This window comes from Netta rufina (genome assembly GCF_964035555.1).
Source record: "Netta rufina genome assembly, chromosome: 5".
Lineage (NCBI taxonomy): Eukaryota > Metazoa > Chordata > Aves > Anseriformes > Anatidae > Netta > Netta rufina.
The window spans coordinates 30,226,590-30,239,985 of record NC_140128.1 but is presented as its reverse complement, the minus strand read 5'-3'; the positions used below and the strand labels follow the sequence as shown (position 1 = coordinate 30,239,985).

The 13,396-nt window shown below is 46.7% G+C and overlaps 1 protein-coding gene across 5 annotated transcripts in view; it reads right to left on the bottom strand.

Annotated features, from left to right (window-relative positions):
* Positions 1-403: 403 nt before the first annotated feature.
* Positions 404-13,396, bottom strand: part of RGS6 (regulator of G protein signaling 6) — a gene marked incomplete at its 3' end in the record, with an annotated part of 94,491 nt that continues 81,498 nt past the window's right edge. For all 5 annotated transcript variants that reach the window (XM_084287390.1, XM_084287391.1, XM_084287392.1 and 2 more), the window contains one exon: positions 404-454. In XM_084287390.1, coding sequence (XP_084143516.1) covers positions 404-454 — 51 coding nt within the window. The remainder of the gene's footprint in view (positions 455-13,396) is intronic.

The following is a 13,396-nucleotide window of genomic DNA, read 5'->3' as shown; positions in this document are numbered from 1 at the left end:
GATGGCCACAAGAAAGGGAGCAAATGGGATTGCGGTGGCATCTATTACAGCCGTGTCTGTGCCAGGGAGAGAAGAGGTGAAGGAAAAACACCAATCTCTCTCAGCTCTTCTTCCTCCAAGCTGCAGTTGGGTCTGTTTCCTTACATAACAAGACACCGTGCGCTTATCTTGTTGCCTCCTGTGTGCAGCGGCACGTGCTCCCCCAGAAGCAAGAAGGCCCCCAAGTACCCGTGCCGAGCTCAGTGTCCTTGCAAGGCTGTACAGGTAAGAAAGTGCCGATGTAAACGGTGACGAGCAGGCTCTCCCCCGGCGAGTTGCTCCCTGCTTTTCCTCGTGCTCTCCCCCGCAGCACCCTGCTCTCCCCGAAACGCTGCAGCTCCGGCAGGGCGGCCGTCGGCGGCTGTCAGGAGGACTGCATCAGGCCCGTCAGGCGCTTGCTAGTCAGAGACTTTCCCTGCAGGAAGGGACAGACAGACAGTGAGAAGAAGCCTGGAGCATGAGTGAAGCTGCCGCCACAGGATGGGGGCTGTGGGATGGTCTGGCTGCAAGTGAGGGTGTTTTGGGTGCTGCATTTTTGCAGTAGAGCAGGTCTACTCCATTCACACACAGTAGGAAAGGAGTGCAGGGGACATTGATGGCTCTGCAATGGCAGCTCCAGCAATGTAAAGATGTTCCAGGTACTTCACCAGGTGCTACACAGCTTTCCTCTTGAAAAATGCTGTTCTTCTCAGAAAATAAAAATTCCTGGTTGAAATAGACATCTGGGGAGTACCAGAGAGTTGTGCAATACCTGGGAGATCTTAACCAACCTCCTGCGTGTTACTCTGTGTAGCCAAGATTTCCTTCCAGGGTCTTGCTAATTGCTGTTTGAAAGAAAAGATCCAGGCAAAGACAAACATTATGCAGTGAAAATGAGCATGTACAAAATGTAGGAAAATTTGAAATGTAAAATTTAGCAAGTAATCTGAAATAATCCTTATTTAAGATGTTAGCACTCCAAGAAAAAAGGACACCTCCTGCTCCTGCCCCTTTGATTTCTCATTCAGGGCTGCAGCGGGAGGATGCGGCAGCTCCCTGCAGAAGCCTGAAGTTGCTGCTCAGATGCGTGCCCTTTACCAAGCAATTTGCTTGGCTGCACAAACACTCGCAGCCTGATCAGACGGGTTTTTGCTGTGAAAAGCACTGCTGTCACATGGCCATCCTGCCCAGGACAGGCATGCCACTGCCACCGCTCTCCTGCCTGCCCAGCCCTGCTAGGCCGAGGGCCGGCTCCCTCCGGGCCCAGCTGCCCACACAGCACAGCCGCCATTTAAGGCAGGCCTGCTTTCCTTCGCCATAAATCAAATTCCTGGTTATTCTTATTTTTGAATGTGCCCCAGGGAAGCCCGGCCTGGTGCAACCCCAGGAGGTGGCCAAGCCTTCTGTGGGGCTTGGGAGCTGCGGCCAGGGCTGCAGATAATGGCAGGCAGGTTTCTCCTGCTATCTTCCCTGAGGCAGGTGGCATGGGGACATGCCAGCTCCTGCTCACAGCTTTCTGTGGCAAATGTTTTCCTCTGTGGGCTCCACCGTCAGCCACCCTGTGGATCCAAGGCCCAGCTCTGCAGCACATGTCCTGCTGGAGGGCAGGGGGAGCCCCGCTCAGCGCAGCACCACCTCCCCAGTAGGGCAGGTGGTGAGAGGATCCAGCATGTGTGGGTTGATCTGAAATTTATGGCTACAAGTGGGAGCCATAAGTATATAGGGGCTAAATATGAGGTTCGGCTTTGGCCACAGAGGCCCCAGCCACAGGCATGTTCATGGGTGGGGTTGTGGGCATCTGCAGGCTGGAGGTTGCTGGGATGCAGGCAGTTGGTTTGGGAGTCTCTCCTTGAAGACATCCTCAGTATAAAAAATAAAGAAAGAAACAAAAACATTAAAAAATACATAAAAAATAATAAAGAGGAACAGGAAAAAACTGCTCTTCATTAGGAGAACAGCTATCTGTTTCCTGTTATTAAAACGAACAGCAAGGGAGTAAAACGTGTCTCAGGTGAAGATGCTGATGGGATCCATTTGCTGAGGGCAGTCACTGTAACTTGGTTGTCTTCGGAGAACTGCTGCTGATTTACACCAGCTGAGGAGCTGGCCCACGGTATTACCGATGTAAAACCAAACCCCTCTCGCGTAATGAGCTTTTGCATGTCTGGAAAGAAGGGCACCTGCACCAGCAGTGGTCAGGTGAGAGGCCAGGCTGGTCAGTGTCCCCTCAGACAACAACAGCGAGACACACGCCTGCATTTTGTGGCCGGAGGGTGGACCTGCAGCTTGGCCACCTGTGCTGGTCCTGCCCGAGGCTTGTGCAGCTCTAGCACCTAGGTTGGGCAGGCAGAAGGCTGCTCCGGGAAGCTGGATGTGGTCACATCAGTTCATAGCTGGGTGCAATATGTGCCAAAAAAATTCTCAAGTCATTTTGGGTCTGATCCGACATTCGGTCAGGATTCCTTTGGTGAGATCATTGACAGAGAGAGGAAGTTTCAGATTATTATGATGTGAAAATTTGGCCCAAAGACCTCACCTTTTCTTTAAAAAGGTTCAACCAGGATAAATTATTTTTTCTTTCCACACGTCTTTGTTTAGCAGGAAGCCAGCTGCTGCCCCCACGTTTCTACCTCTCCTTTCCCCACTGAATGAAAATGTCAACAACTCCTGCCTTATTTCCAGAAGAAATTGTGTATAAGCTGTGCTGGCAGGGGATTTGGAAAGCACAAGATTTTAAGCTCGGCACACTACAGCACTTCTTGTACTCTGCCATAAGCATACACTGAGTAACCTAAGGCAAAATTAGAGTGGATGTAAAGAGAAAACTTTTTACAGAGGGTCTAAGCTTATGAGGAAATCCCCAGTCCTCCAGTTGCAAAATACTTGTCACTAGTAATTAGGGTTACAACAATTAAAAATCCAGGCTGTTGTCACTCAAACAGCATAGCACACGCGGAAGGGCATACGTTGCAGGGCATATGCTGTGTGTCCTGTTGGATTCAGGAACACTTTCTTTTCTCATCGTTTCCACTGTCACACAGCTTCCTGGCAGGGGTCACACACAGGTTCACCATGTCTTGGAGAACCTTTGGTCCTCTCTATGCAGCTCAGTGAATTTTTCACCCCTGACCACTGGAAGCACAGGAGCCTCAGTTTTAGAGGCAGTGTAAAACCTGAATTTGGAGTAGCCTAAGAAAAACGTCAAGGAATTTTTAATAAACATGAAATTTCCCCCTAGAATGTGGCCTCCAAGTTATGTAGCCCATTCTGCTGCTCAGCTACGTGTCAGGCAGGGGACCAGGTCCATGCACCTGGGGACCAGAGGGGTTGTGAAGGGTAACCTGCAGGTTGCAGGTTCTGCATAGCACCTTCGATGGCTGAGCCTTTGATGAGCAGCTACTAAACTAAAATGTAAAATGTAATTAGCAATTATTTGAATGAAACAGAATTCAGCAATTTAATATAAGCAAGAAGCCAAATACGAGAAAATGAAAGTCTGGGATTTGACACAAAAAGGAAGCAGCGCTACTTTCAAACCTCCTGTATGAGCCACCAGTTTCCATCTGGCTGTTATTTTTTTTTGTGTTTTTTTTTTTTTTTTTTTTTTTTTAATATAATTTTAGATAGAAAGTTTAGATTTGCCCCGTACCTGTGGTTTCACACAAGGTCCCAGAGTGCAGCTCACGTGTCTATCATGCAGCCACTCACCACCACCAGCATGCACGGGTTGGCACTGCCATGCATACCATGCACTTACCTGAGCCCCCAGCAGTGCGTGTCCCACAGGGAGCTGTGGCTGCCACTGCAGGGAGAGGAAGCACGCGGGACGCTTCTGGTGCTCCAGCACAGGCTCCCCTCTTGGCCACATCAACACAGACCAAAGTGCTGTCACGCTGTTCCCCTCCACGCTCCCCACCGACTTGGGGTTTTCTAGGACCCCACTGCTTGCTTGCCACGCACTTTTGCCCTTGCTGCTGTCCTTTCCCAGCCCGTTGCCCAGCCAGAAGCATCTGCTGCACCCCCAGCCCTCTGTAACAGCCCAGCAGAGGACTCACAGACCAGGGGCTGGTCTGGGTCTCCGTTGGAGGTGAGCAAATCTTACTTCCTTCAGCTTCAAAGTATTCAGTTTGCTTGTTTTCTTCACATGGGGACAGACTCCGATTTTGTACCTTTTAGCTAATGTACTGCAATAACTATGGTAGTGGGCAGGCAATGCCTTGCCACCTAACATCTCTCCTGAAGAAAGATTTCTAGGGCCCTAGCCCTGCCAGCACTTTTTTTTTTTTTTTTTTTTTTTCAATGTTAGAATACACTGCAGATCTTGAGGAAATTTTATTTTTGTGTAATTAAAAAAAAATTTTATTAGACTTTTTTTCATGAAAAGATACATGGCAAACACAAAATAAGTAACATAAATTAACCAAGTTAAATATGAGAGTTAAAAACATAAACAATAAAGGAAAATAACTTAGTTCAACACAAAATAAGCACGGACACACAAGCTCTGAACACATATCACATAAATTAGCACACAAAAACCATGGTGCACACCACCGCTGATGCCATGCTGACACAGACTGAGAACAAGGAGCTGCAAAGTGGCCGTGGAGGGCAAGCACAACAGCAGCTGCTCCCTGCGTGCAGGATGCTGCCCCATTCCCACCAGCACAGTCCCACCAGTTACCCCCAAAATGCTGCTGCTGAGCGACCCCAGGGTAGGTTTCTACATCTGATGCCCCTTTTTGCTTTTGCACCTTATGTCACGATAGGAGCAGATCAGTGCTTTTTTTAATTTGACTAAAACTGGTATTATCCACACCCATTTTATTGGGAATTTCCCATGCTTCCTGCACAAGTACTCACCCCTCCGAGAGCAGCTTCACGAGCGCTGGAGCTCTCGGCCTTCCCACAGCACTGGGAGGCAGATCCTCTTCTGTTGAGGGGCACTTTGGGCCCTTGTGTCTGAGAATGTGTTAGAGCCCATTTTGGCATTAGTTCAAGCAGCCTTCAGACTGTTTCAACTTATCTCATGGTGGGATGGCCCTAAGAGACCACAAGGGCCAAAGCCCTGGTCTTTATCATGGTGCTGCATCAGGCAGATAGCCCAGGCTGTGTCTCAGCAGAGAGAAGCAGCTTAGTGGTGCTTGAGAACCTGCCCTGCGATGTGCACCATCCCCAGTTATCTTGCAGGGCCCTTCTAGATGTTAGCACATCCCTTCTTTGGCCTCCTCCCTTCCCTATTACCAGCCCAGAACAGTTCCCATGCTGGGGACATCTGAGTACCCAAACTTCGGGACTTTGCTGGGGCAAACACCCTACTGCTATGCAGTAACGGGTGGCTGTGGAGCTGGCTGCATTACAGCCCTTCCACCCCACAGCCACCCCCAGCAGCACGCCTGGTCTCACACACCACATATTGGTGTTTCTAATTTTTTCTGAACGTCCTTCTTCAAAAAAAACCCTGCAAAATGGCAACATTCTTTACAAAGCAGAAATTCCTTTTACCTGTTCCTAGTATTCAGCTGCTAAATCACTGCACAATGGTGTAGTAAGGTGCTTTTTTCAAGCCACCCCCAAAAAATACCCTTCCCGTATGTTGCTGGTCCAGCTCTTGGGCAGGGTGCGATTCTGTTTTTCTCCCCGTGTGCAAAGGACTCGGTTTGTATAACTCCCCCTTCAGTCGGACTGGGAACCAGATGTCTACATAACGTGCATGGTCAGAGGAAAATAGAAATACCGCTGAAGTATCAAACCCCTCTGGGATATCAGAACAAGCTTGGCTGAAATCACAGTGGGGTCTAAGCCCTTTCTCCCCCCAAAACCCTTGCTAAGGCCATGATTCAGTGTTTGCAGCTAGAACTGTCTGGCATGGGGAAGGTACAGTTTTATCCTTTTTTTTTTTTTTTTTTTGCATATAGCTGGAATAAAAGGCAGTAAATGCATAGTAAGTATATCCTGAACTCCACACAGTGCCTTTTGTCCAGAAGGATCCCAAAGACTGTACACACAGGGATCACTCACCCACGGCAGGAGTGCAGCAACCTCTGGGGCTAAGGCAGCTGCCGTTCTGCGCCAGCAGCGCCCCACAGCAGTGTTTTAAGAATGGGAAGTGAAGAGAAACTTATCCATGGGAAATGATGAACACTTATCTTTTCGAGGAGACCTGCACACAGAACAGACATGCAACATGCATGCAGTACATGCAACCCACCATTTCCCGATCCAAGAGTGTGCAGCACAACCCTGTACAGCGCATGCATCGTACAGGCAGGGCACTGTGCTGACACCAGGAAGAGACGTGATGCATTCCAGCATGCAGCCACGAGTCCTCACATGCTCTGTACACCCCATGCCCATGGCCCTCCGTGGGCTCAGGTACCGGCTAGTTGCTGCACACAATAGATGACAAGTTGTGAATGCAGACTGGATCCCCTCGTGCCGCAGGTACATGCTGGTGCTTTCCCCCCCCCTGTGTAACACAGCTACCTTTTTCCCAGTAAAAGCCAGCATTAGCTAATGACTGGAGTGCTGGAGCAAGCAAATTTTCTTTTAGAGCAAAGTATCATCCAAAGATAAAAATAACCGTTTTCCAGATGGCTTTTCTTCGTGCCAAATCTAAGAAACTTTGGCATCCATTCCTACATCCTTCCCTTCTAGCTGTCTGTTCCTGACACCCATTTCATCAGCATCTCAGGGTATCACCTTCTTCTACTATCCACAGTTTATCTGACTTTATTCTCTAACTTAAACTTTTGGCTTTATTACATTGCAGGTCATAAATACGTTCCATGCCCTCAAATGCAGTTATCTCTTTATGCAATTAGGTAGCGCTGCAGAAATGAAAAAGTGGAAAAGCTGGTAAGTATGTCACAGTTCTATGAGATTATCGAGGACCCAGTTAAAAAGAGAGTCCTGATGATATCAGGCAGCAGCTCCTCCTCCAGCCTTATGCCTTCTCCTCTATGTTCATGGGTTAGTTTTTGTAATGCATCACAGTGTGAAATATCACACAGTTCACCTGAGAAAGGTAAGATCCTATCAAGGCATTTTACATGTATGACACCATGCTCATGAATTAAGAATAGGGACTGGGACAGCCAGAGTGTGACTTGGACTCTGATCCAACAGCAGACAAAAGGAGAGGACATAAAAACCAGGACAGCAGGAGACAGCAGCAGTAGCCAAGGGATGAAGACAAAAATTGGGATTTGGGGAAACTGGCATCAGGGAGAAACAAAGGTAACAAGATGGATCTGGAAAATACTGCTGAGAGCATCTAGGAAGGGACAGCCATGCAGGCAGGACAGACACTGAGGCTATCATAGCTGCATAATGCAAGGGCACAGATAAACATGGAGCTGAAACTAAGCATGGGACTTCAGGTTTGCAGAGTACTGTGGGTTCACTACGCTGAATCATGATGCACTTACAGGTCTAAGCCAAGAATAGTTCAGCATGAAATAGCCAAAAGATACCGGAAAACTAAAGCAGAGGAATTGCTCCTGTGAAAATGCCAGTTTGCATCGCTGCAAGGAGGAGGGCGCTTCAGACGCCAGGCAGAAATATCAAATATACCAAATACAGATCAAATACAGGAATCTCCAGTCATATTCTTGTACCTGGAAAACTCTTCCCTGCATGAGAAACCATGGTGGGGTACTGGCTTCACAGTCACCAGGGATGTATGTGTGGGACTCTGCCCACAAGGCTCCTGGAGGAGAATACAAAACTGCCCAGCTGCTGCAGGCACAAGGACTTACAGCAGCTCCTGCTGACCAGCCACTGCCTGCTGCCGACTGCAGTTCTGTCTCATATGGTTAATGAAGCTGAGCCTCTCTGTCGATTCAGTTATTCACCTATGCCTGGGAACAGAGACAATCTTCGGTCTTCATTGACTTGCTGTCCTGCACAAAATGCTCCATCCATAATGTCCAAGATTCTTTAAATGAAAGCTCATTAGAGAACTTCTATTCTTGTAATCTTAACCTACAGTCTACTCCTCACGCAGCCCAAACACAGACCACCTCTTCCTTCACCTTATTCTCTTGCTGCAGCGAGCTGAATTTACCACCTGGAAAAGCTCCCTGCTTCTTCATACCCAATTCCTTGGTACATTTCACAGCGCATCACTTTCCTCTATCTGGTGTCTTCTATTGTGCTGACTTTCAAATAAATTTCCCGACTCTCTTAGTCTCACTACATACACACATTTCCTCTAGGATGTACCAGGAGGGCTCCTTTTCCTATTAACTGTTGCACTTATGAACTGTAACAATGAAAGATAAAATACAGGCAGCTATGCAAGTGGCTGTGACACACCTCTACAAATCACACCGCAGCATACGCTGCACTGGCCTACTATTGCTCATGGAAGGAGGCAGCACAAAGAAAACAGGTAAGGGTACCCTACAGACTCCATTCTGTAGCCAGAAGTCTGCCATTTGCCTTTTTGGTCCCCCACAGCAGCTGCTGGTTTCTCCTGGGAGCTGTCAGCTCCTGCTACTGCTCGGGCTGAGGTCCACGGGGGACTCTGCCAGCAAACACCTCCCCTCTGCCAGGCTGAACCACTCTTCTTTTATACTCCATCAGTGGAAGAGACACACAGGAGCTCTTATATCAGACGTTATAAAAATTCCAGGTAAACACTGTATGCCTGATCTGTTAACTCTCTTGTCCATTAAAGCACGTAGATTGAGAACTCTGGTGCTCTCAAAAGCTGTGTGAGTGCCTTTTGTTCATAAACAAATGTGAGCTGGGAATAAAATGCAGAAATCTGTTCAGTACTGGGTTAGTGCTTTGACACTGCGTTGGACACTTAAACACTGGTTTACTTACGGAGGAAACTCCTTCCTTGAAATATTACAGTTTTAGGAAAGTTTGAAATCAAGTCTGAATATCATGGCCCAGGTTTATCTTTTGAAGGTACCCACTGAGGCTGGTATCAATTGGTTTAATCATTTTATTGCTGGAGTAACCATTGCTGCTTTAGAGTGAAACCTCTACATGCTGCAAGGTGTAACAAAGGAAAATAATAATAAACCCTCCTGTTTTCCCACTCATTAAATGTAAATGACCACCAGCACAAGTTAGGCAGAGACTTGGTGGCTTCTTCTGCAAGACAAGAACGCCAGTGGTTTCCCTAAATGTACTCATTAAAATATATTTTCCTTCTACTCTTGGCCCTGAAGGATCATCTCAGCTTATGAGAACTAAGCTTCTGTCTATCTGATTATTAAATCATTTCTAAAGCAGATGGGAAACTACAGTGGTTTAAACAGCTAGGCTGAGACTGCATAGCTAAAAATAGGGTAGTAGGCTCCTTTTAATTAGTAAGATGATCAAATATGACAGAAGAGGAAGATGTAGATATATGGATTTGTGTGTATGTGTGTCTTTAAAATTAAGTTATTACCTCAATACCAGGTATTATTTATAACATATATGATACATGATGTCTGATTTTTATGATGCCATTTATCTTCACTTGGAAGAGAAGACAGACTAACTCTACTTTCATAATGTCAATCCTTGCTATATTCAAAAGGAAAATTGTAATAAGATAAACCTGCCACCATGTGCAGTGCCATCATTTTTTAAATGAGGTGGATTAGTAAGTGCTCTGGTGCAACAGACTGTCAGATCTCAAACGTGCCGCCCAGAGCGAGCAGAGCTGCCTGAGATCAATCCTGCCCCGTCTCTCCTGAAGCACGCAGAAGAGCCGATCCAGCTCTGCACCTGAGACTTCACACACAGCAGCAGGCACAGGGCTGAAAGGGTCAGGGACTGCTGTATCTACTCTACCATTGCACTGCCCACCTATTTTTGAGGACTCCTCAAAGCCTGAAGAGGGAAGAAAAGATATTTGCCACTCCTCCACTCCTGCAGAGCTGAGCAATGTGTGCCCTGTAGGGTTGTGCTCCATCACACAGAAGCGGCCCTTCAGTGCCCAACAGATTGCCACTTGTGACATTTGGTCCTGAGGCTGCACATCTGCCACCCTGGGCCTCCCTGGCAAAATCTGTCTGTCTATCCTGCTCAATGCAAACCAGATAATACCTGGCATCCAAAAAGATTTGGTGCAAAAACTTGGTGTGTTGGTCAGTCTGATTTTTTTTCACTTCAGAGGAGAAGATTGACTTTCTAAGGAGCCTGGCATGTTCTGCCTATAAACAGGCCTCAGCTGATACAGAAAGCTCCCTGCACACACAGCATCATCAACAAGGGGCCCAAAGCAATCCAACCCCACCTCCACCGGGCTGCTCTGGTCCTACTCCACCTCCACGGTTAGTGTAACTGGGTTCCCCAAATTTGAGTAAAATGATGCAAAAGGAAACTGTAAGATCATAAGATTTGTTTCCCTGTGTTGCTTGTCACAGGTAAAAAGTTATAGCAGATTGAAAAAAAACAGTAACTGCTTTATTTGAAGGAACAGTGAGGTAAAGATTATTTGGGGGAGATTTCAATAGACCTGAGGTGCCAGAGTGCCACAGAAAACAACAACTTATTGATGCTGGAAGAGAATTTGCTCCATATTTTAAAACATATTCTGAATATCCTTATAATCTTACTAATTGTCAAGGTGGTGCAGAAAGAACAAACACAGCATGGCCACTTCACTCTCCACTGTAAGCATCTGGGAGCTATTACTCAACTAATCATTTCCTGACGCTTTTCCTAAATGGTGTTTGTCTTCAAATTTTATTCTCACAATCCACATTTAAATTGTGAGGTTCACATTCAACCTACCTGAAAGTTTACATTTTTATCCAGAACCAAAGTTCCTGGAACTCTGAAATCCCACCCCAAATTTTGTGTTACATTTTGACTGCCAGTGCTGAATCCTGTGCGGACCCTCAGGCCTGGGCCTGGCAGCCGCCCCAGGAGGCCGCATGTTTGCCTAGGCCCCGAGCATCACCAGGTGCAGGACCTCTCATACAGGACCAGGCCTTTGGTGACCCCAGCTCAGTCATTTCCCCAAATGCTGGGTCACACACCACAGTCAAATCTGGAAATTTCTTGGGGGCCTACTACGGTCTCCCCATGCCAAACTGTGCGCAGCCTGGAGGCGGCCTGGTTACACGGGCAGTTAACGGTGCAGCCAGCCTGGCAGCCACCATATCCCACCGATGGCTTCTAAAGACAAATAAATTCAAGCGTTGGCTGTTTTGGGTGTTCTGCTGACAGCCACCACAGGAAATCTGACCTATTCTATTTGTGAAACAGGCTTAGGGCTCCCAGCCCAGCCTCAAGCACATGCTTAGCTTCAGCCTCCCTAACACGAACTGAATTGCTTGACTCCTGCGCAGCCGGGGACTGCAGTGCATTTCAGAGAACTAGAGCATGTAGAATTAACTTTGTCTTAATTTGGGTCTCCTGAGTAGGTGATAAAGTTACTGCTTTGGTAATGCTGGCCTCTGAGGAGATCACGACATGCCAACAGGGCAACTTTTTTCTCATCTAATGGTAGTGACAAACCGTCATTATGCAAAGTATAAAAATTCTAGATCGTTCCTAGTTCTTGTGGCTACCGTGTCATCACAGGATGATATTTTATATCTGTATTTAGAAAAATGAAAGAAAATGTTTACAGTATGCTAGCCAGTATGACAAAAATTAACTAAAGGGCAGACCAATCTACAACAATTACCTTTACAGGTACATTATAATTCTGACCTCCCAAACTGTGGCTTTCATGCTGCCCTTCAAATCAAATTTAAGAGAAAAATCTGGTCTTGGCAGTGTTGCTATAAACTCAGCCAGCCTAGTAAAGTGAGAGTTACTCTTCTATTTGGTGAATCTGGGAGAAGAATTTACCACTCAGTGTAAATATTTCTGCATAGTTTGTTTAGAAAAAAAAAAATCTTGTCTGCTCCTCTTCTGGCAAACTCTTAGAAAGTAGTAAATATGCAGATGGGCATAGTGATATATTTTGTATCAACATATTTTAAATGTGTGCATATGCATTAGCTATATAAATACATTCCTCAGGAAGCCTGCCAGTGGATATACTACAAAGCTCTACATTTGTTTTGCTTGTGCAGTTAGTATGGCAGCATCAGAAAGAACCCCTCCAGGCTTATCTGCTATATAATAGCTCACACTTACCTGTGCAGCTCCCCCTTTTCTATTTGGACATACAAATGCTTTATATTTGTACGCTGTCTGTGCATATAAAGTGTATATATATATAAACATACATAAATACACACACAAATGCAAGCATATGTACCGTATATACATATAGCCCAATACCTTCATTATAAAGTTGTTATAATGCCATGACAAGGTTTATGAACTTTCTACAAAATATCGTTCTGTACAGTAGCATATACAGGAATCAACCCCATGACAACTCTTCTGTCCAGGTGACACCTTACAGCTAATGATGGGCGATACACAAACATCAAAGCAGTATGCCAAAAGCATGTGCTGTATCAAGTCAAAGTGTACTTGATACTGAGCAATACTAGAGTGACTGACCCAGCTGCTGTCTTCAGTGCTAGCTCTCTGCCACCCCATGCACACAGCTGGTTGCATCCTGCACCCTTCCCCTTCCTCTGTCCTCCCTTCCTAATGAGCCAGCTGCACTACTGCACAGCAGGACACCCCAGGGAGGACAGACACACCCCAGAATATACACACCATGCTGGGACCAGCAGTAGGCATCAAACATTGTCCCCTTTTTCATCTGTTCCCTGAGACAAATTCCTGAAAGCAAGCAGGAGAAGTGTGTCTTGCCCATCCCTGGGGTCCTTCTCTGGGGGCTAACACAGAGCCCTGGCAGTGCCCAACATACCCCATGCTGTAGCACCCTTCTAGAGCAGGATCAGATCCCTCACTGCCCAGGTGGCTGGAGGTTGGAGTCTGGTGAAGGACAAGAGGAGAGGACACCTGTCTGCTGCCTCTGAGGTCCCACCGTCCCCTTATCTAAGCTGTTTAACAGCATCACATTTCTCACTGTCACTGCACTCCTTCTTGGGTGTCACTACCATGGTAGTCAAAGGGTATCGCCCATCACTATTTACGCGAGCACTGACAGCGTGGGCAGCTGAAGGAGCATCTGCAGTGCTGTGGGTGGCTATGTATGTGCATATACACAGGGAGCATGAACCATGCACGGAGGTCAACATGGATCTTTTGCAATGGCGCTACTAGAACCATGCTCTTCTACTTCACTGCGCAAGGAAAAGCCACAACAAATACTGTAGTGGGAACGCAGCAAAGAGACATCCTTCCATTTAACTCAGGACAAAAATCAATTTGCTTTTGCAATGATGATTAGCTAGAATGAGCATCATGATGGAATTCTGCTCCCACCCCCGCTTTTCAGAGCTGCTATTTAGATGAGCTACAGTACTAAAAGAGAAGCTGCAAAGAT